Consider the following 20,213-nt stretch of genomic DNA (forward strand, 5'->3'; position numbering starts at 1 on the left):
GCCCTCCAGTCAGGGTGTGACAGTCGTGAGACGGCCGAACGAATCACATGGACGGGAGCCCGGAGGGGCCAAACCTGGAGCTGTCAGGGCGGGCCGACAGCGCTAAAGGACCAGTCGACATGTACGCCGTAGGGGGCACCCTGTCTCTCGTGGCGCCATCCCCCAAGGCTCGACGGCCGCCCGCGATTGGCTGGCCAGGGGCATTAAGGATTCCACCCTGGCTCTGGATGCAGCGCTAGAAGCCTGGCCAATGGGCCGTCTCATTTGCTGCTTGCCGCCGGCGCTCAGGGAGGCAACTCGCCTGCAGCAGCTCGCTACTATGTAGCCCTTTCCCGTCGGCGGTCTGTAGGCGCTATGCCGATGCAACCTCTGAGTCTTGCTACTTATGGATCAATGGATCATGCATCTTATCTTGCCATGTACGTACCACGTTCCCAAGCACTTACACACCAACATTACGATACTCCCGGACAGTACGCGACCTCTACATAGTATCTTTTCTTACTTCGGACGAGTACTCCTTACACACACAACCCTCGTTTCTCGCGATCCACTCGCGCATGCTTCCACCGTCTCCCTCCCGATCAACCTTGTTGCTCGTCAATTGTGCCACCGACGAGTAAGATGTCGTTGCGCCATCCCGATCATCGCGCCAACAAACGGCCCTGCAACTCCTCTCAGTCCCCCCTCCCTCCCCCTCCCCTTCCTCTCCAAGGTCCCCCCCTGCTAGCTTCCCTCGCCTGGTCCAGTCCAATGGATCCAGAGACGATGTACCAGTTTCAAGGCGGGCGCCAAAGAACGGTCACCAACCGTGCAAAGCACAAAACATGCAGACAACGATTGCCATAGACCACGGCAACCGCCGCTGGCCCCGGGCCCCGTTTCTTTGGCTCTTGGTGAAAGGACGCTTCTGGCTGGCCGTCGATTTCATGAGTGTGGGTGTCCTTCTGTGTGTGCGCTCCTAGTCTCCCTCCTTGGCTGTCGGAAACACCCACCAGCTGCTGAAAAAAACGTGCGTGTAGTTGTATCGACTACCGGGAGGCCGTCCCTCTTAACCGCCCATGCTGTGCTCTTAAGGGAGCGGACCCTTCCCCCTCCCTTCTATTTCTCTCTCTCACCTCTTCCTGCATTAAAATATTAATACAGGACTCGCCCCTTCTCTCGTCTGCAGTCGCTCTCCATTCCCTTTCCTCTCCAACTGCCCGTCATCCAGGCAAGTTGACTTGACAGCGCACTACCCCTCCTCATCTTGGCACCTTGAGTCATTTGCTTGACTTCATTGTCCTTTCTCTCGGCCTGTTGACAAGTACCCTTCTTTCTTTTCCGTACACTTCCCTCGTCATTCCCTCGTCATCGACACAACATGGCATCCCGCAAGCCGACCCTGGTCTTGACGACGCCCGTCTCTGCCACCTTCCCGGCAGAGGCGCTCAAGTCAGCCGCCTCTGTACGCACGCCGTACTCGGCTCTCTGGCGTGAGTCCAAGGGCTCGGCCGGCCTGCCTTCCGCAGGACTTCCCTCTGCCGGTCTTCCGTCTGCTGGTCTCCCGTCTGCCGGCCTCTCTTCGGCCGGCCTGCGCTCTCCCATGGTCGCCGTCAAGACCGAAGATGGCCTCCTCAAGACGCCCATCACACCGCCTCTGGCCTACACGGATTTTCTCAAGCTGGCCAGCCCCGTACTGCCGAGTCCCAGCATGTCCAGCCCGACCTTTACGAGCGCCGCACCGGCATCAAGGAACAAGAGCGCCCTCAATCCCACGTCGTCACCACCGTCATCGTCGGCTACAGAAGCTGGCAGCGAAGGTCCCAAGAAGGCCACGACCAGATCCGCCTCAGACAACAAAGACGCAGCCGAGCCGAGCACGGACGCGGATGCGGACACGGAGACCACCGCCAGCAGCAACAACAGCAGCCCGTTGACAGCTGCCAGTAGTGCCTCGATCGAATGCTCGTGCGACTGCGAGCGCCCGCACAAGTCACCCAAGGTGGCCCGAATCGACACGTCCATGCCGCCCAGCCCGTTCAACCACTATCCCATCTCTGCGCCAGCCATTGGACGCACTACCTTTCCCAGCATGGCCATGCCTATCTCCCCTGCTGTGTCCAACGCCAACTGGACCGACTCGCCCGTCAGATCGCCGTTCAGTGCCAAGTCGGGCGTCTCGCACTTTGACTGGGAGAGCGCGCTCAAGACAAGGTATTCGGATGGCAAGCCATCTCCGCACACACATGCCCATGCGCACGGCTGTGCCAAGGCGCCCTCTACCAGCGCATCAAGAACCAGCGTCCGACACATCCGCGAAGTCGTCACAAGAACGGTCACCTACACACCACGCATGAACCCGCCGCCCAAGGGCAAGAAGAGGAAAGCACAATGTGACGGGACAGCCTGCTCATGAGAAGCAGCATACCCGCACTCTTTTTATCTCTCCTTTGTCTTGTACGAAAAAAAAGTCACTATGATGGGAGGCCGGATGAGAGCGTACGCTTCGGACACGACGTGTGGCAGGGAGGAAGCCGGCTGTCTACGGAGTTTTATTCCACCTTGCAAGGCGATGGGAGGGCGTTTTTTCTGGTTTCTCTGTATTCTATCCCGCATTTCTTATTTGGAAGGAACTGGGCGGCCGGGCAAGCTACCAACAATGAAAGGAAGACTATGCCATTACAAGTCTACTAACCCACTGGCGAGACCCATCTGAGCAACGGCTAGCGGGCATTCCGCCCAGGGCCCCTGATCAGAACGGATGTGTAGTCTCTAGGAAGGGGTGACAGAATAGTGTACTCCGTAATGGCCTTGCAAAAGCTGTTTCTGCTCCGTACAAGTGAGATGTAAATGGGTCAAATGTGAGACCCACAAGAGAGACACATCGGTCACAGCCAATTGCGGCTCCAGAGGAGGAACTGAGCAGGGGTCCAAGGCCGTTAAGCGCCCGGCATACAGGGCGGCCTGCTGCTGATTGGCTGCTTGGCAGCTGTGCTGTCGGCTTGCAGGGTGATTTTGCCCTTGTCCATAATAGCACAGTGCTCTGATTGGCTGCTGGCAGTACGGAGTCGAGGCGGCGTTGGTGACAAGATTGCGTTAACCGCCGACCAGACTCTGCAGAACACTTCCCTCCTTCTCATATCCTTGTCAAGTATTTCTATAGTAAGATACCACCCACATTGTGTCGTAGCACAGGAAAAGCAGTGCTCCGCAAGCTACCTGGCTGGCGCTGCACCCGCACGGAGAACGAGTGCGAAATTCCTCTGGCGAGACAGTGCGAAACCGCGCTGATACTGTGCAAACGCAAGTCCGTCCGGGATGGCCGTCCCCTGTCTCGATAGCATCATCCGCTTTCTATTTTGGGAAGTTTCAGAGCTGATGGCAATCACTGACGGAGACGGATCACGACGTGCCCTGTGCTCTGTACGCTGAGCTCTGTGCTCGGGGCGCCGCCGAAATCGAACACCTGACATACGGGGTCACCCGTAGGCATGTCTTACAATCTGTACTATGTAAGATGCGAGTACGGAGTACTCGTAGGACTGTTCGTCACATCCAGTCACTGTGAAGACTCTATCCTATCACCTCATTGGCTGGCAACGGCACTCTTTAAGCGGCGTTGCCGCGTTGCCGCTCTGTGATATAGTCCTATCGGCCATGCCGCCTTGTGATTTCCGTCAGGCTTTTTATTGCATAATCTAGAAGTAGAGGTCATATATTGGATTAGCATATTGTTATACTATCAGAACATAGTAGGTCATCTGCACTGGCACCTCAGTTCGGAGCTGGGCAAAGCCTTTTTGATACTATCTACATACTATATACGGAGTATTTCGGTTCATACATGAATGTCATGTATTCGACTCAGTGAAACCCCATTGTTTTAGGCACCTGGGTTGCCCAACTTGTATACTACCCCGTTGCTAGCCTAGCGAGGCAGATGCAAGAATTGCACCATAGGCGATTTGCTGCAGTCTTGTTTAGACGACACTTGATATCGGCCATGTAAGAAGCCCAAGCGTATCAGTCCAATGTGACCTAAGCCTGTTCCATGTGGACATTTAGTAGCTGGACAGCTGTCTCCCGTCTAATGTGATGTGCATATGTGGACTTTGGATCTACTCTAATTTACGACATCGTCAAAAACGTTTGTTATCTTCGCCTCGAAAAGACAATCGCGCTTATCCACAACTGCCTGTGATGTATCATCATAGCAAAGAGGCAGAATTATGGAGTAGTACCGACACGCCATTTACCCCAATACTGGGCCGCTGCAGAAAGGGTAAAAGGATAAACGACACAGCTCTGGTCTAGACTATATCAAGTCATTCGTATGCAGTTGCCTTAGGCCGGTGTAGCAGTTACTATGGTCGGCTTGGATGATACAATGTAAAGTACTCAGTAGGCGATTCCACGCAAAAACCAAGCGGTGAGTACATTTGACGATGCATCCGTGGCAGCCATCGGCTCGGGCAATAGCGGGTGTCCAAAGATACGTGAGGCTCACCGACATTTGCACCCGTGGCTGTGCCCAAAGCGACATTGGTGCCCAACGTAAGTAGTACCAAAACCCATGTATTACCCGAACGAGCATAGGATAAGGCGGACTGTACGGAGTACGGAGTATATGGAACCCTACTCGTTCTCCCCGCGAAGCCGTGGCCTTCTCTCGTCGCTGTGATATAATATCGCAGTTCATGGCAAAGTCACGTGCCAGTGGATGCTCCTAACTTCTGAAGCCAATTCTATTAACGGCAACCACAGATGGCGCAGGACACGCTTAAACTAAAAATAAATAAAAACGTAAAATCTATGCAGATTCCGAGATCAAGAAGTAGAGACGATACGTACGAGTACTCGTACTCCGTACGGAGCACGCGTACGTTGTAAGAACACGAGATGCCGACATATCTGGTGACTCTCCACAGCCCACCCTCTCGCACCACACGGCTTAGGTACGCAAGTATGCAGCTATCGGCAATGGCACGCGGGCCAGATCAAGGGCGATATGTAATACTGACCTAGTTGGCTGGGATTACGAGAGCTCGAAATATCCTACACATGTCGCTGGCCTAGCTGTCATTTCCTGCTACTGCGTCGCGCCCCAGCCACCGCGTCACTGCGTTGGGCGTTCAAAACACCACACACACAAACAGCAAAACACGGTCGGCGTGTCTGGAGAAAAGTGGTCCACCGGACCAAAACACAGGGCCCCAGTTTTCAGAGCTGAATCAGCCAGTCACAGGGTGTTAAAGAGCCCCCTCCTCTGCTTTTCCCTCAAATCATATTTCTTGTCTCTCTCCCCCTTTCCTCTCACACTTTTTTCGTCTGGCACCAATCATCCGCTCCTCTCAGACTGCCAACCTGGTCCACCCGCTTCGCCTCAGAAACGGAGACGATAGAAAAACGTCCCGGCCGAAAATCTGGTATTCGTCAAATCACAATCCAGCTTTGCAGTGCCAATCAGCGGTGAGTCGCAAAGACAACGGCGCATCGCACCTTAAGGTGCGCGCACGAGAGAAAACGCCAGAAGGAAAAAAACGGTAAAAATCGGGGTGGAAAAAAAACGCACCCAGCCACGTATCTTACACACGGATTGCAGTCAGCAAGCCACAAGCCACACGCCTCCATTTCAGACCAGCACAAGGCGTCCCAGCACACCCGCATTTTTCGTCAGAGGAAGGGTCCTCCAGTGGATCAACCGGCACGCCCACTCCCCTCCTTCTTGTGCCCTGTTCTCGAAGCGACAAAGGTCAGACTGTAGGACAGCGTTCGACGGTAGGTATTTTACAACCACAACGGTGTTCAACTGCTGCGCACTTGTCAGCAATCGTCTGCCGAACATTCTTGTATGCTCCGCCCCTCTTTCTCTCCCTCGTCGGAATACACCGCAACAATTACACAAGCCGGCCTCCCCAACCCCCCCTGTACGAGTAGTGGCGGCCCCAGTCTCTTTCTCTCTGCCTCAGCTGTTTCAGAGCGCCATCCCCCCCCATCTCTTCGTCATTCGCTCATCCGGACCCTCTGTCCTAGTGGCCCTCTTTTTCTCGCCGCCGTCACCAAATAGAAACCCGCACTCGCCCTTTTTTCCTCGGCAGCAAATCAGCACGCGACTTTGCACTAGCAAGCTCTTTCATCTACCCATATTCACAAATCTGGAAACCTATCATCGTCGCCAACATCGCTTTTGGCTTCACCATTGGCCGCATTGCCAGTCCCGTGATTGTTGCTCCCTGCGGAGACCAATTTGCCTAGATCGCCCTGCTGCTCAATCCGTTCAATCAGACACGGCGCCGTTGCTGCATTGTCTGCAACGACGGGATCAGCCCTTGACTAGCAAGACGAGCCGTCGGCAAAACTGTGAGCAGCTCTTCCTCTCCCTCCCTTCCGTCTCCTCTTCTGTCCTTGCGCCTTCTGCTGCATGGCAGCGGGTTTTCCCGTGATCGACGCCTATTTCCTCTGTTTTTTTTCTCGGCGCCTGCATCGAGGTCCTTGCATCTGCTGCCATCGTCATTGTCATTGTCTGTCTGCCCGCTTGCCTTGCTGCTCTTTCTGTTTATATACGGCGGGTCCGATACGCGGCCGTTCTCTCACCTTCCCTTTTCCATCTGTCCTAGGCGCGCCACATTGGCTAACGAGTTACCTGACTGACAGCTGCAGCGCTCTTTCCACACTTTGCTTTTGCACAACACGCAGCTTCTGCCAAATTATCCCAGTACGTTATGCTCGAGCAACGTGTTATCATCGGTTACTCTATTTCACTGCATCTCTCCCTCCTTGGTCCATCTGCTTTTCTCTCTTTCCATCGGGGCCTGCATTGTTTCGGCAAGCAGCCACACACACAAAAGCCAGACGCGCTTTGCTGCCGCCCACTTGAAGAGGCTCTGCTCAAGCGCTTTCCACCATCATGCATGTCTGCGACGCACCATTTTGTCAAACGCGCACTTTGCAGCGCTTAGCCGTACGGCCTTTTGCTCTGCGCCTTTCCCCTCCTCATTTCCCTGCACAATTCGCTCCCATCGCCTACTGTCTCCGCCTGCTATGGCCAGGCCTCCCTTGACTACTCCACCCTCAGAGACAGCGACAAGGCGGTGCTGCGTTGGCCAGTGCGGGTGGGCTTCGTTCGTGCATATTCCGTCATGCATGCCAACACATCAATAAGCTGTTGGTGTAGGGCGCGAACGCAGTCCCTCCCCTCCCTCCCTCTTTCTCCCCCCCCCACTAGTGCTGTCCCAGCTCTGTTGCCTTATTAAATACCGCAAGAAATCATAACTGATTGTTTGGTTGGGCAGGCCTTTCGCGAAGTTCGAAGCTACTCGACAGTAGACCGACCAGACTGCAATCGCGACGCCATCTCGCCAAACATCTCTCTGCATCTAATCCCTAGCTTCGGGTTCGTCCAACCACCGTGCTTCTTTCCTACACCGGTACCTCCTCACACCGGGAGACGAGAACAACGCCAACAACATCGGGACGACGCGCCTCACGTGGTATTGCCTGTCACGGGTATCTCTTTCTCTGTCTTTAGGCAACTGGCCCCGCGCAAGGCGATTCCAGCTTGCATATGCTGTGGCACTACAAAGTGCACAACGGCACCATCACCGACCAGACTGCCAGCGCATCGATACAAGCCCAATAGAAAAGAAGGGTGTGCACATCCAACCCTGTCTCAGATCTCTCTTCATTACCACCCAGCGCACTGAGCCTTGTCGGCGTAACCAGCCCAACTTTCGACTCGACTAGACAAACCCACAGAGGCCTTTTCAGTTGCCCACAGGCCCAACTTTCCTGTCCTCGCACAACTGCTTTTATTTTCACACTCTTTACGCGATTGCACCCACCAAAGGCAACGATTCGAAGCCATTCATTATATTCTTTGGCTGTCGCGTCTGAAATAACCTTTGCGATCGCCCCACCATTTTAGTCGCGTCCATTCACAGGATGATGGAATACGCACAATATCAACCGCAACCGCAGAACGGTCACGTCCAGAATATTCAGGCCGCATACCCCAACGCTGCGGCTGCTAACGGCATCTCGCCGCCCCAGCACCAATCTTCGACTGCGCGGAGCCAAGATCCCAACATGTATCAGCCATACATGCCCCAGCAGGACATGCAGTATGTCCAGGCTGCTGCCATGGCTGCGACGGCAGCCGCGTCTGGTGCGGAGCCTACCCCTACGGCATGTCGGCGGACCCGGCCATGCAGCAGAACTCTCCGCGGCTGGGCTCAAAAAAGGAACAGCGCAATCCTCGGTCCCCTCCGCTGAACAACATCAATGCCCAGGGCCGTCGGCTGAGCCAGGTCACCAGTCCCGGCCTGCCAAACGCTCAGGCTATTCTGAACCACAACGCGTCAAGAGCAGCAGGCGTGCCTTCAACCCTCCCACCGCAGCAACAGATCCACGCACCCCAGTCACCCGAGCTTGCAGCTGCTCCTGCTGAGGAGTCGCCGCTGTACGTCAATGCGAAGCAGTTCCACCGGATCCTCAAACGGAGAGTAGCCAGACAGCGTCTCGAGGAGGCCTTGCGGTTGACCTCTAAGGGCCGGAAACCCTACCTTCACGAGTCGCGACATAACCATGCGATGCGGCGGCCCCGTGGTCCGGGCGGCCGCTTCTTGACTGCCGACGAGGTGGCAGCGATGGAAAGGAAGGACGGCCAGCTGGAGGGTGACATCAAAGAAGGAAGTGATGCTGGTACGTCGGAGCCTCCGGCTGAGGTCGCGACACCATCTTCTGGCAAAAAGCGCAAAACAGAGAGCGGCACGGTGCAGCTCGCAAAAAAGGCCAAGGCGGAACAGCCGATAGCAGAGGAAGACGAGGAGGACGGTGAGGATGATGGATAGGCGCCTCTTGTGACCCTCCACACTTCACTGTATCCTACTCCCCTCCTCTCCTAACGTTGTATCATGTGCCTCTGCTCTCTTTTTTCACGTTTTTCGATTTTAACGAGGTTACGACGACATCTCCGACACAGTGCCCGAGCCCCAGCTTGCTTGCCGTATATGCGCTCGCTGCCGCCTCTGCGGCTTCCTCCAAAGATTCTTCTTTTTGCAGCTAGGGTGGACGAGGAGCTCGATTTCGGGAGATCGGGACATCTGCTAAGCGGTTGGAACATTTTCTTTCTCACCTACTCGATTTGGCCACAATGATTTTGGACAGCCTTTACCAATTGTTGGGTATATCCCGCCACCCCGCCACACCGCCGTGCTGAAGTTGAGTCTCCAAAGGATAAGCAAAAATGCGGCCGTGACGTCTTCTCGCAGCAGGCTGGCAAACAAGTGTGACAAAAAGGGTGCTGTTTACGGATTTGTATGGATGACCTCGAGGATACATCTGAAGGATACCCCACACCACCGCTTTTTCCATGACCCGCGTGCACGCAGGTCTCTGTTTTCTTTTTGATGTGTTTTTCTTCAGCGTTATGTCACTGGGCTGTTTTTCTTGATTTTCTTCTGCTTCCTGGGTTGCAACGATGGTCTGGTCACCTGAAAGGCATGGAGGTGAGAGGTACGGGTAAGAATGCTACCGGTCGCTAGGCCACCCCCTTTGCTGTCGGTGCTTCATTTTATATTGGCTTATATATTTTTCTTCATCTAAGGATGGCTTTATTTCTTTTACGTATTTTATATGATTGTTAGCTGTTCTGTCCTTTTCCTTATTTCATACGACGAATGACGCGCAAATGTAAACAAAGATAAAAATAGGACATGAGGGAAGGAAAAGGGGAAGAAAATGAAGAAAGCAGCTCGCCAGACTACGGCACAGCAAGTGCAGGTCTTCCCCCCTCACAATTCATGATTGGTTTCTTGGCTTCGTGATTGTTTATTGCGACCAAATTTTTTATTTCAATTAAACATTGAATTTTTTAAATATGAGAGTAAAAGATTGCAAAGCCGAGCTGCGTACTCCGTAGTGCCTGAAATAGCAGGCAGCAACCCCACATCCAAGCCATGACGCCAGTGTGAATAAAAATATGAAGGCTTTCTATACAAGTTCGTGGAGTAACGGCAAATGGAGAGAGCGTGACCCAAGGCGACACTGGTCTTCTTTTTATTGTCCGCAACAGCACCGAATCAGCAGCTCTAACAGTAGAGAAGCGTGCGCCACACACTACCGGCTCTATATTGCTCTGTCGAGACGGGAGCTGTTAAGATGTTGTTCTTCAGGTAAGCCGACTCGGTTCATGGTGACAATTCGCACCGACGAGAGGAGACAAGGGGAGCTGCGAGGCGGGTTAGTGTGCACGTCTGTGCCGCGTCGCGGGCTACTTGCTGACCGCTCGTCCGCACAGCTTCTTCAAGACTCTGATTGACACGACGGTCACGGTCGAACTCAAGAACGATATCCAAATCCGTGGCACGCTCAAGAGCGTGGACCAGTACCTCAACATTAAGCTCGACGATATCACCGTCGTCGAGGAGATCAAGTACCCCCACATGGTGAGCTTGCATTTCTGTGTCCTAGCCAGGTCCTGTCGTCTGCTGACCGCCTCTGCCCAGAGCGCCGTCAAGAATGTCTTTATCCGCGGCAGCGTCGTGCGGTATGTGCACCTGCCGGCCGCTGCGGTAGATGTATCCTTGCTGGAGGATGCCACCCGAAGAGGTAAGTGCTGGGCTTTTATTGTCGTTGTCATGTCGCCAGAGCTGATAATTCCTCTCTGCAGAGGCGGCCAACAATGCCCCCAAGACTGCAGGCGCAAGATAGCACGGCGTATATCTGGGCTCCTTTGGCTTGCACATGCGCTTTTCCCAGACGTCTGGCTGTCGGCTGCAGCACACGCATTGCTACGATTCTCCATATGAGATTTTCATGATCAAATCTCAGCGACCGGGGTTGAGGCTTACACAGAGAGCGACTGTCCCTACTTTATTTTTCTTTGCCAAAGAGAGACGAAGAGAGATTTAGCCAGCGACAAAGCAGGAAGAAAAGGCGTTCAGGCAGATAGACCACAGACCGCACAGCGGCCGATAGAGGCGCCAGGAAGGCCATGAATCAATCCGAGTTTGTTGGGGTTGTAGCGATCTGCGCTTTTTTTGAAACGTAATATACTGTAAAGTAATATACTGTAAAGAATGTGGCCGTGCCTCTTTGCCCCGAGGCCTTCCGTAAGATGCCGATATGAAATACATGTGTCTACTCCAAAATCCTAGCAACATGTCCTCCGTATTGCTGACCCAAATGAGATAATTCAATCTGCCGTAATTCCAACCGGTCACCAATATGCGCCGCCACCCTTTCCGTCCTTGCCGTCCCACATCAGCTGTCGACCGTCTCTGCGTGCCGTTTCCTGCTCGCTGCCGTTCGCCTCCGAGAGCACGTCCACGATGCCGCCCTTTCGCCGCTCCGTCATCCAGCGGTCGAGCCAGGCCTTCATGCGTCTCCGCGACTGCTCGCTGCCCACGTTGACAGTCGGCACGACCTTGTCGATGCGCAGCGCCATGACAAAGAGGGCCAGCTCGCGGAACGAGCTGTGCTCGCTGTACGGCACCCCAAAGCACATGGCCTCCCGGGTGCTCCCACGCTGCGGCAGCAGATCGCGCATGCCGAAGCGTGTCCGCCAGCCGGCGCCATGCAGCAGTGTCGTCGTCGTCAGGCTGCCGGGCGCAAGACCGGCTCCGGCAGCCACGGCCGCACCCGAGGAGCCATCGCGTGCCTTGGTCTCGTTGTTCGCCATCGACGGACGATAGTTCCAGCCCGATGGCCGGAAGCCGACGATGCGCGAAAAGTGTGCGCTGTACGTCTCGTGATATGTTGCCAGCGTCTCTGCCCGCATCTCCATCAGCATCTGCATGTGCACCTGGGCCTCGGCCGGGTTCGACGTCATCAGTGCCGCCAGCTCTGGGTCGTCGAGCTGCTGCATGATGCGAATCTTGGCTGGCGACGCGTAGATCTTGCTGCCCAGCGCCTGTGCAATGGCCACGCAGATGCGCTCCTTGCCGATGCTGTAGGTCCCGCAGACGACCAGCAACCGGCTCCCCTTTGGTGCGGGCTTGCCCAGGATCGAGAGCGCGTTGGTGGTGCTGGCTGGCACCCCAGCTGCAGGGGATGGCTTGGGCTCCGCTCCGCCCCGCACAAAGAAGCTGCCAGCTCCTCCGCTGCGGTTCTTGGGGCGTCCGAGCAGCCTGTCCCACTCGTCGTCTGTGCCCGAGCGCAAACTGCGGTCGAGCGCAGCACACAGACTGGCGCAGGCGCCGATCACGTCATTCTGTGGCGGGAACGAATACCGTGGGTTGAGGTATGTCGTGTCCAGATAGCAGACGTCGATTTTCTGCTGTCTCGTCTTGCCTGTTACGGCATCCAGGGTTTCCGGTCGCAGAAGCGAGTGCTGCACATGCGCAGGACACGCCCGGAAGTCACCGCAGTGCAGGATCCTCTGTGTCCGGCCGTTGGGCAGCGTTTTCGTAAACAAAAACAGGGAGCTTCCGGGACAATGGTTGGCGGGGATCATGGTGACCTGCACACCGCCAGTGCCGGGAACATCGACCGTCTGTTCATATTCGATGGCAACGACCCATTTGGCTGCAGTGCCCAACTGTGTCTTGACGAGACTACTCGTCACCTTGGAGCAGTATATCGGCCCGTGAGACCACTTGGCCGTGAGCCCGACGTAGTGGTCGCTGTGGAAGTGGCTGAGGAAGTAGGCCCGGCAGCCCTCGACGGGGCCGTAGCGAAAGGCGTCGACGCAGATGAAGAAGCCGGGCATGATCTTGTAGAACGGACAAGTCCGCTCGTAGCTTTGCCGTCCACGAGACGAGTTTGCGTGCGCCACTGCTGTCGCCCACGCCGCGTCTTCGGCGTGGCTGGACATGAGCTTCGCAAAGGCCGACGTGGCCATGGGTGCCACAGAGGTGCCCGAAACGCCAGAACCGTCGATCGTGATTGGATTTGCCTGGCCTGGGCGAGGAGGCCTCATGCGATTAAACCGGGCGGCAAAGGCAGACACCTGCTGCTTCTGCTCTGGATTGCTGCTGCTGGCTTCCTGTTCCGGCTGCTCCTTTGCTGCAGCTGGCGGTGTCTCGTCTGCCAGCCCATCGAGACATCCGTTAACGTGAACTGTTGCTTCGCTGCTGGTACTTCCGGCGAGACTGGTGCCGCATATTGGACAGGAGGCAACAGAAGACTGGCCGCCGTCACGGCTCAGGGCATCTCTCGCCTCTGCAGCTTCAAGCTGGCCCTGCTCTTCCATGAATCTCCTTTCGCGAAACTCCTCGCCATCAAAATTGTCGTCCTCATCCAAGTTGTCCCAAAGAGAATCGCCAAAATCGTCGTCGCCAAACGTCTCTGTTTTCGCATCCGCATCCGCAGCCAACGCCAGCGGTTGCAGCAGCGCGTCAAACGAGTCCTCTCCAGTCGGACATACAGGACTGTCTGCCCGCTTAAGATGTTCGGGCTGGTCTTTCCCGTTTTCGAGCACCGATGCTTCTTTTCCCGCCACAGGCTCGGCTTCAGGACTTTCGTCCTCGTCCGAATCAGAGTCGTCTAGAAAGGGGCCACGTTGGCTAGGCTTGCTCAGTGTCGAACCTTTTTGCCTTGTCATCTCTGATACGTCTGAGGTCATGCAAACCGTTTGCTCCGCATCCAGCTTTTGCCTCTTGACCGACACAGAGAACTCGCAGTTGCTCTCTGCGGGCTCATCGACATTGAAGACTTTGTCGTCCCCACCCCGACTTGAAGGCGTGCTGTCTGCACAATCCGGCAAGCCGCTCACAAACATAGACTCCTCTGGAAGCGGTTCTTTCTTGAAGAAGCTGAGGATACTTCCGTTCGGCGCTGACTTTCGTTTGAATGGCGGGGACTTCATGTTCTTTCCCATCGGACTTGCCCGTGCCGGCGCCTTCGCTTTCGCCATTACAGGAGCGGGCATCGTCAATACTGCTTATATGCGTCGTCATAGGGGGTTTCACTTTCGTAGCCCCAGTTCCGCATTGCAGCCAAGTGTCGTCGAGCATTGGGCCTTGCGGCTTGCGGGTTACGTTCACACGAGAATCCCGTCACTCGAAATCGAAAAACCAAGTTCCGCGGCGAGGCCGGTCGCGTAGTCACGTGACAGTACCGATTGGTAAATGGGCGGGTCCTCCCCGCCATCAGCCAATAAAAACGTGACCTCCAAGATATGCAAGTAAGTAGTACGTTTACGGGGCCGCGTGTTGCCCCTCCCGTCTAAACCGATACGTGGTGCCAAGCCACCTGTCCGATTTGGTAAAGAACGTGGAAGCTCCAGCTGTCCTCTCAGGAAACGCTCGAGTTGCTGGGTAGGGCGACGTTGTAAAAGCAACATTTCTTCTCCCACCTTTTTGCCCTTCCCTCCGTCCCCCTTTTGTTTTGTTGCTCTGGCAGTTCGTTCCTTCATATTGCTCTAGTGCTGCATTTTCTCTTCGCCTTTTCGGCCGCAACTTCAGGGCCACAATGGCATCCACGGCTGATCCTCTCAGCGTGGTGGCCGATGGCCTCATGGCGAAGAACACCCGGTCGGTGATTCGCGTCGTCATTCTGTTCCTCATCGCAGCTGCCGCCGTGGCCAGCCGTCTCTTCTCGGTCATCCGTGCGTTGTGCCGTGCAATTGCAATGCACCCCGTCTCTCCAACCCGGCTCCTCGCTAACATCGTTCTTCTGCAGGATTCGAGAGCATTATCCACGAATGTTCGTTCTGCAGCCTTTTGACTGCGCCTCGCTCTCGTGTGCGCCGGTCCTCCTCTGGATCACTCTGCTAACCCTGCTTCTAGTCGATCCCTGGTTCAACTTCCGCGCCACAAAGTACCTTGTCGCCAATGGCTTCTATAGCTTCTGGGACTGGTTTGATGACCGCACCTGGCATCCTCTCGGCCGTGTCACCGGCGGCACCCTCTACCCCGGCCTTATGGTCACCAGCGGCGCCATCTATCACGCCCTCCGCGCTCTGACTATCCCGGTCGACATCCGCAACATCTGCGTCCTGCTTGCGCCGGCCTTCTCCGGCCTGACCGCGTACTCGGCCTACCTGCTGACCAACGAGCTGACCACATCGCCCTCGGCCGGCCTGCTTGCTGCTGCCTTTATGGGAATTTCCCCCGGCTATATCTCGCGGTCTGTTGCTGGCAGCTACGACAATGAGGCCATTGCTATCTTCCTGCTGGTCTTTACCTTCTTCCTCTGGATCAAGGCCCTGAAGCTGGGCTCCATGCTCTGGGGCGCCCTTTGCGCCGTCTTCTACGGTTACATGGTGGCTTCGTGGGGTGGCTATGCTTTTATCACCTGTCTGCTGCCGCTCCATGCTTTTGTCCTGATCTGCATGGGCCGTTACAGTACCCGCCTCTACGTGGCTTACACCACGTGGTACGCCCTCGGAACATTGGCCAGCATGCAGATTCCGTTCGTTGGCTTCCTCCCGGTGCGAACCAGCGAGCACATGCCGGCACTCGGTACGGACCCTCTTCTCTGTCCCCACCTAATCTTACTGACCATCTACAGGCATCTTCGGCTTCCTTCAGCTCCTGGCCCTCCTCGACTACGTACGGTCGGCTGTTCCGAGCCGGCAATTCCAGACCTTTCTCCTGCTCTCAGCCGGAAGCGCCTTCAGCATTGGTCTTATTGGTCTGGTCATCGCCACAAGCGCTGGCGTAATTGCTCCTTGGGGTGGCCGTTTCTACTCCCTCTGGGACACGAGCTACGCCAAGATCCACATTCCCATCATCGCCTCTGTATCGGAGCATCAGCCTACTGCGTGGCCCGCCTTTTTCTTCGACCTCAACTTCCTCATTTGGCTGTTCCCTGCCGGCGTGTACCTCTGCTTCCAGAACCTAGCGGACGAGCACGTCTTCATCGTGGTCTACGCTCTGTTCGGCAGCTACTTCGCTGGTGTCATGGTGCGTCTGATGCTGACGTTGACGCCTGTTGTGTGCGTGGCTGCGGCTATGGCGGTGTCCTCACTACTCGACTCCTACCTCGTTCTCGAGTCGCCCAACTCTGTTGCTGCCGCGGCCGCGGAGGAGGCTGCGGAGAAGAAGTCGGTCAAGAGCGCCGGCCTGAAGTCGACGTCTAAGCCGGTTGTCGGCATCTACTCGCTCCTGTCCAAGGGTCTGATTACATCCGCCATGACAGTCTACCTTCTCCTGTTTGTGGCGCACTGCACGTGGGTGACGTCCAACGCATACTCGTCGCCATCCGTGGTTCTGGCGAGCCGCATGCCCGACGGCAGCCAGCACATCATCGACGACTACCGCGAGGCGTACCAGTGGCTGCGGCAAAACACGGAGGAGGACGCCAAGATCATGTCCTGGTGGGACTACGGCTACCAGATCGGAGGTATGGCGGATCGTCCAACGCTGGTGGACAACAATACTTGGAACAACACGCACATCGCGACGGTTGGCAAGGCCATGAGCTCGCGCGAGGAGGTCAGCTACCCGATCATGCGGCAGCACGAGGTCGACTATGTCCTCGTGGTCTTTGGCGGTCTGCTGGGCTACTCGGGTGACGACATCAACAAGTTCCTGTGGATGGTGCGCATTGCCGAGGGCATCTGGCCCGACGAGGTGAAGGAGCGGGAATTCTTCACTCCCCGTGGCGAGTACCGGGTAGACGACCAGGCCACGGACACCATGAAGAACAGTCTGATGTGAGTTGCCTCCGTCTATTGCTTATCTAGAAGCGAATGACTAACAAACATCAGGTACAAAATGTCGTACTACAACTACCAGTCAATGTTCCCTCCTGGCCAGGCTCAGGATCGCGTGCGTGGCTCCCGTCTGCCCGAGAAGGGCCCGACACTGAACACGCTGGACGAGGCCTTCACCAGCGAGAATTGGATCATCCGTATCTACAAGGTCAAGGACCTGGACAACGTTGGCCGGGACCACGGAGCCGTGGCGTCCTTCGAGCAGGGGCACAAGAAGAAGAAGTCATTGAGACGCAAGGGTCCCCGGACCTTGCGCTTGGACTGAGTGGGGAACATGTACAACAGAGGGCAACAGCCGTAACGTGGCAGTGGGGGAGGGGGAGGCAGAGAGGCGAAAAGAGATTTATACAGCACTGGAGGGACAGAAGCAGTGTAGGGTGGCTTGCTTTTCTCTCTATATGTTTGGGAACGGCAACGAAAAGGCTATTACGGACATTTCACTTTTGATGTACAAAGAGCCTCCGGGAAGAGCAGAAACGCAAGCAGGTCCATGGGCTCGAGGAGTCCCGTCATCTGGTTGTAAGATAAAATAACTACAATTGTTTTGTGCTTGCGTGCTTTTGCGCGTGTAGATATCATGGTGGCATAAATGGTTGTTTCCTTGACAAGCATTGTCCATTGTGGTAGTGGCTCTATACCGACTACTGGCGACTACGCACGTCTGGAAGGTGCCACCGAGGGCTTGCAAAGGCCCTTCCAGCAATAGGCCCGACGTCACATCCTCTGCTCAGCTGCTATTCACGTTGTCCTCACCTCTGCCCAGCAATAGAAGGAAACCGCCCAATCTAGTCCTCGGCCTTTTTGAGCTACATCTCACCGAGACAGTCAAAACCAAGCTTTTTCGAAAGAGAAAATTCTTTCTCTTCTTTTCCCTTCCAGACTCATTTTTATCTTTTCCCTGTCACTCCACCTGCATTCGTTTCTGTTGTTCCTTTTCATACCATTTTATTTGTTGTCTGTTCTTTTACATCTCTACATTCGCTCAGGTCAGTAAAGTAGATGATCTCGAACTGTTTTCCATCCTTTAGAATACTACAACAGGGCTTAGGCGGGAGACACGCTGTCTGGAATGCCTTCTCGCAGGTGTTTTAGCCCAACGAGAGTAAGTTTCTTCCTGCCTTTGATCCTGTAGTCGCGGGCTTGACTGTTGCCGTGCTGAAAATATCAGACGACCTACAGCTTCATCTTCCGAGGCCAACGAGAGCTCGCATAGCACCCGTCGGGTCACAGCTCCAAGTGAGTCTGACCTAGCTACGCCGAGAGCAAACATGGCTAGCGCTTTTGCTGGTCGACGTGGAAGCGGCCGAGAGAATACTGTTAGAATGAGTCGCTCGTCGAGCAACAGTGACAGCAACCGGAGCGCGGGATTTCGGACGCCTCTTCAAGGCAGAAGTAGTCGGCGGTCGCGATCTCCGAGCATGGTTTTCAACCTGTTCAGTCGTCGCAATCGACGTCAGCGAGCCGACTCGGATCGGTCTCTCCAGGCTTCTTCTGGCGAAGAGTTTTTTGTCGGTCCCTCCGTCCCAGCCTATGTGCGCAATGGTACGGGCTGGGAGAATGTACAACCATCTCCGTTTGTGGAGTACAAGTATATGTTACCGTCAGCAGAAGCTGCTGGGGCACAGTATCCCATATCTAACATACCGGCACAAATTTATATATTACAACCACAGCAGCCTCCAATTTCAACTGCTGGGGATAATGCGACAGAGAATACTTCCGGCTTCTCAAGCTACCAGCCCATCATGGCACAGCCGATTGGCGGACTTCCAGGAACAATGTTCACTACTGTCTATCCTCCAGCAATGCAGCCCGGTACCTCTGCAGCTCCCTCAATGATGTCAATCCCGACACATGGCTTTGCTATCACTGCTCCTCCAGTGGAAAGTACGGCTGTATATGCTACCAGTTCTCAGAATGCAGAAAATGACGGACATTGCAAGATATCGTCGCGTATTACTACTGAGGACGAGAACAGCCCAATTCTACCAGCCCATCGGAACAAAACCCGACACCGACATCGCCATCGCGACTCCTTTTCGCAGGCAGAGAGGCATGGCCATGGACGGTGGAAGGGCGATGATGAGACCGAGTCTGAAATAAACAGAGAAGAGAAGCGGAAGCACCGATCGCAGCCGGTACCCGATAAGTTGCACAACAAACACATATGCAATGGTTGTGGACGCGTGCGGTCTCGCAAGTTCCACGATGCAAATCCCATCCGGCCAGGGAAGAAGGCAATCCCCAACTTCTGTCGCAAGTGCCGCGATGCCTTCCACATGGCAGACTATGTCCAGGAAGAGGAAGAAGCCGCCGAAATGGGACGTTTCCTTGACACGAATGTGAGTGACCTTCCGGCTCACGTCCACTTCTTTTACTACTTCTTCATCGCATGCTGATACCTTTGCAGAATACGAAAGTGAAGAACTGGTTGCTTCCGAGCGAGACCAGCTTGGGCAGAAGCCAATATTCTACAGTATGTTGTTATTGCCTTCATTTCGTTTGCAGAAGAGTCTTACGAATTCTGACAGCTGCAGGTGTCGACTAGTTTTACTTCTGTCCCAGCTATTGCTTCAATGATCAAAGAGTCGGAAGTCTACTCAACAAGCAAAATGACGAGGAAATTGATGGTCTCCGACGCAGCAACTTCGATGGTTTCCTCGAACGCGTACGCGGCATCGATACAAATTAATGACCCAGTTGCGACAGCGAACAAGGCAGAGGTGCGGTCTCGACAGCGGGCGAGAAAAGAGGATCGCAACACATCCCGGTCTGCTACTCTTGAACGAGTGACCCCATCGTCCGATAACGACAGTCTTGCACCAGAGGTGAATCACATGGAAGAAAAATCCCGTTCCAAGTCTGGAAGCCCACAGACGATCCAAAGCTACCAACCACCAACAGTGGAGTCCGTTCTCGATTCTTCAGCCGACCCTGTTACATACGAAGAAGTGAGCACCACTATAATTAATGAGGCGGTCGCTTCTGACCAAGAGAAAAGCGACGCGACACCTTCAGTATCACTGAAGGGACTTGATGTCACAACGGACGATCTTGATGAAAATGATGAAACGGGTTGGGCAGAGGCCCGCTTCATCAAGCGTCCGCCTTTTGAATATGTTCATGATAGGCAGAGCGCTCGTTCTGTTCTGGAAGACAAACACTGCTGCGGCGATTCACGGCACTGTTCCTATTTCATGGATGGAGGCAGCCAGCTGCCAGCGGAGCCCACAATTGGAAATCCTGGCAGACCTCCCCAGACACCCTGTTTATCCCAGTTCTCTTCGTCTGATTGCCATCATTCTATTCTGGACACGCGGTGCATCAATCACCATCACACTCATTGTCTGTCCTCTCATCAGTGCTGCTCAACTTGCCACTACGACAGATATGACGGAGGAGCCGGGTGTGCCTCCTATTCGGGTTTTGTGAAGCATGCGCAATGTAACGAGCACCACGTGCTCTCGGCGTCCGAGAATACATACAGAAACGGATTCTTTGCAGACTCAACAAACCGCAGAGAGCAAACGCCAGAGCAACTTCATGTGCCGCGCACCTCCAGTGTTCATAC

General features: G+C 55.0%; 6 protein-coding genes across 6 annotated transcripts; 5 read left to right on the forward strand and 1 right to left on the reverse strand.

Moving 5' to 3' along the window:
• Positions 1 to 47: 47 nt before the first annotated feature.
• CMQ_1249 (uncharacterized protein) lies at positions 48 to 325 on the forward strand (the record flags this gene model as incomplete). The annotated part of the gene is given in 2 exon segments (XM_014318328.1): positions 48 to 121; positions 133 to 325. The coding sequence occupies 2 exon segments, from the start codon at positions 48 to 50 to the stop codon at positions 323 to 325; spliced, it is 267 nt and encodes an 88-aa protein (XP_014173803.1).
• Positions 326 to 1,363: 1,038 nt separating this feature from the next.
• On the forward strand, positions 1,364 to 2,398 carry CMQ_611 (uncharacterized protein; the record flags this gene model as incomplete). The annotated part of the gene is made up of 1 exon (XM_014317690.1): positions 1,364 to 2,398. One exon carries the CDS (start codon positions 1,364 to 1,366, stop codon positions 2,396 to 2,398), a length of 1,035 nt encoding a protein of 344 aa, XP_014173165.1.
• A 5,525-nt stretch (positions 2,399 to 7,923) lies between these two features.
• On the forward strand, positions 7,924 to 8,831 carry CMQ_1414 (ccaat-binding transcription factor subunit hapb; the record flags this gene model as incomplete). Its single annotated transcript, XM_014318493.1, has 2 exons — positions 7,924 to 8,069; positions 8,138 to 8,831. 2 exons carry the CDS (start codon positions 7,924 to 7,926, stop codon positions 8,829 to 8,831), a joined length of 840 nt encoding a protein of 279 aa, XP_014173968.1.
• A 1,340-nt stretch (positions 8,832 to 10,171) lies between these two features.
• On the forward strand, positions 10,172 to 10,692 carry CMQ_1219 (small nuclear ribonucleoprotein; the record flags this gene model as incomplete). Its single annotated transcript, XM_014318298.1, has 4 exons — positions 10,172 to 10,221; positions 10,280 to 10,427; positions 10,488 to 10,590; positions 10,652 to 10,692. 4 exons carry the CDS (start codon positions 10,172 to 10,174, stop codon positions 10,690 to 10,692), a joined length of 342 nt encoding a protein of 113 aa, XP_014173773.1.
• A 508-nt stretch (positions 10,693 to 11,200) lies between these two features.
• Positions 11,201 to 13,852, reverse strand: CMQ_899 (DNA repair protein pso2; the record flags this gene model as incomplete). Its single annotated transcript, XM_014317978.1, has 1 exon — positions 11,201 to 13,852. The coding sequence occupies one exon, from the start codon at positions 13,850 to 13,852 to the stop codon at positions 11,201 to 11,203; it is 2,652 nt and encodes an 883-aa protein (XP_014173453.1).
• A 542-nt stretch (positions 13,853 to 14,394) lies between these two features.
• CMQ_448 (oligosaccharyl transferase subunit) lies at positions 14,395 to 16,907 on the forward strand (the record flags this gene model as incomplete). The annotated part of the gene is made up of 5 exons (XM_014317527.1): positions 14,395 to 14,530; positions 14,605 to 14,628; positions 14,712 to 15,386; positions 15,436 to 16,582; positions 16,637 to 16,907. 5 exons carry the CDS (start codon positions 14,395 to 14,397, stop codon positions 16,905 to 16,907), a joined length of 2,253 nt encoding a protein of 750 aa, XP_014173002.1.
• Between the last annotated feature and the right edge of the window lie 3,306 nt (positions 16,908 to 20,213).

Source organism: Grosmannia clavigera (assembly GCF_000143105.1).
Source record: "Grosmannia clavigera kw1407 unplaced genomic scaffold GCSC_140, whole genome shotgun sequence".
Taxonomy (NCBI): domain Eukaryota; kingdom Fungi; phylum Ascomycota; class Sordariomycetes; order Ophiostomatales; family Ophiostomataceae; genus Leptographium; species Leptographium clavigerum.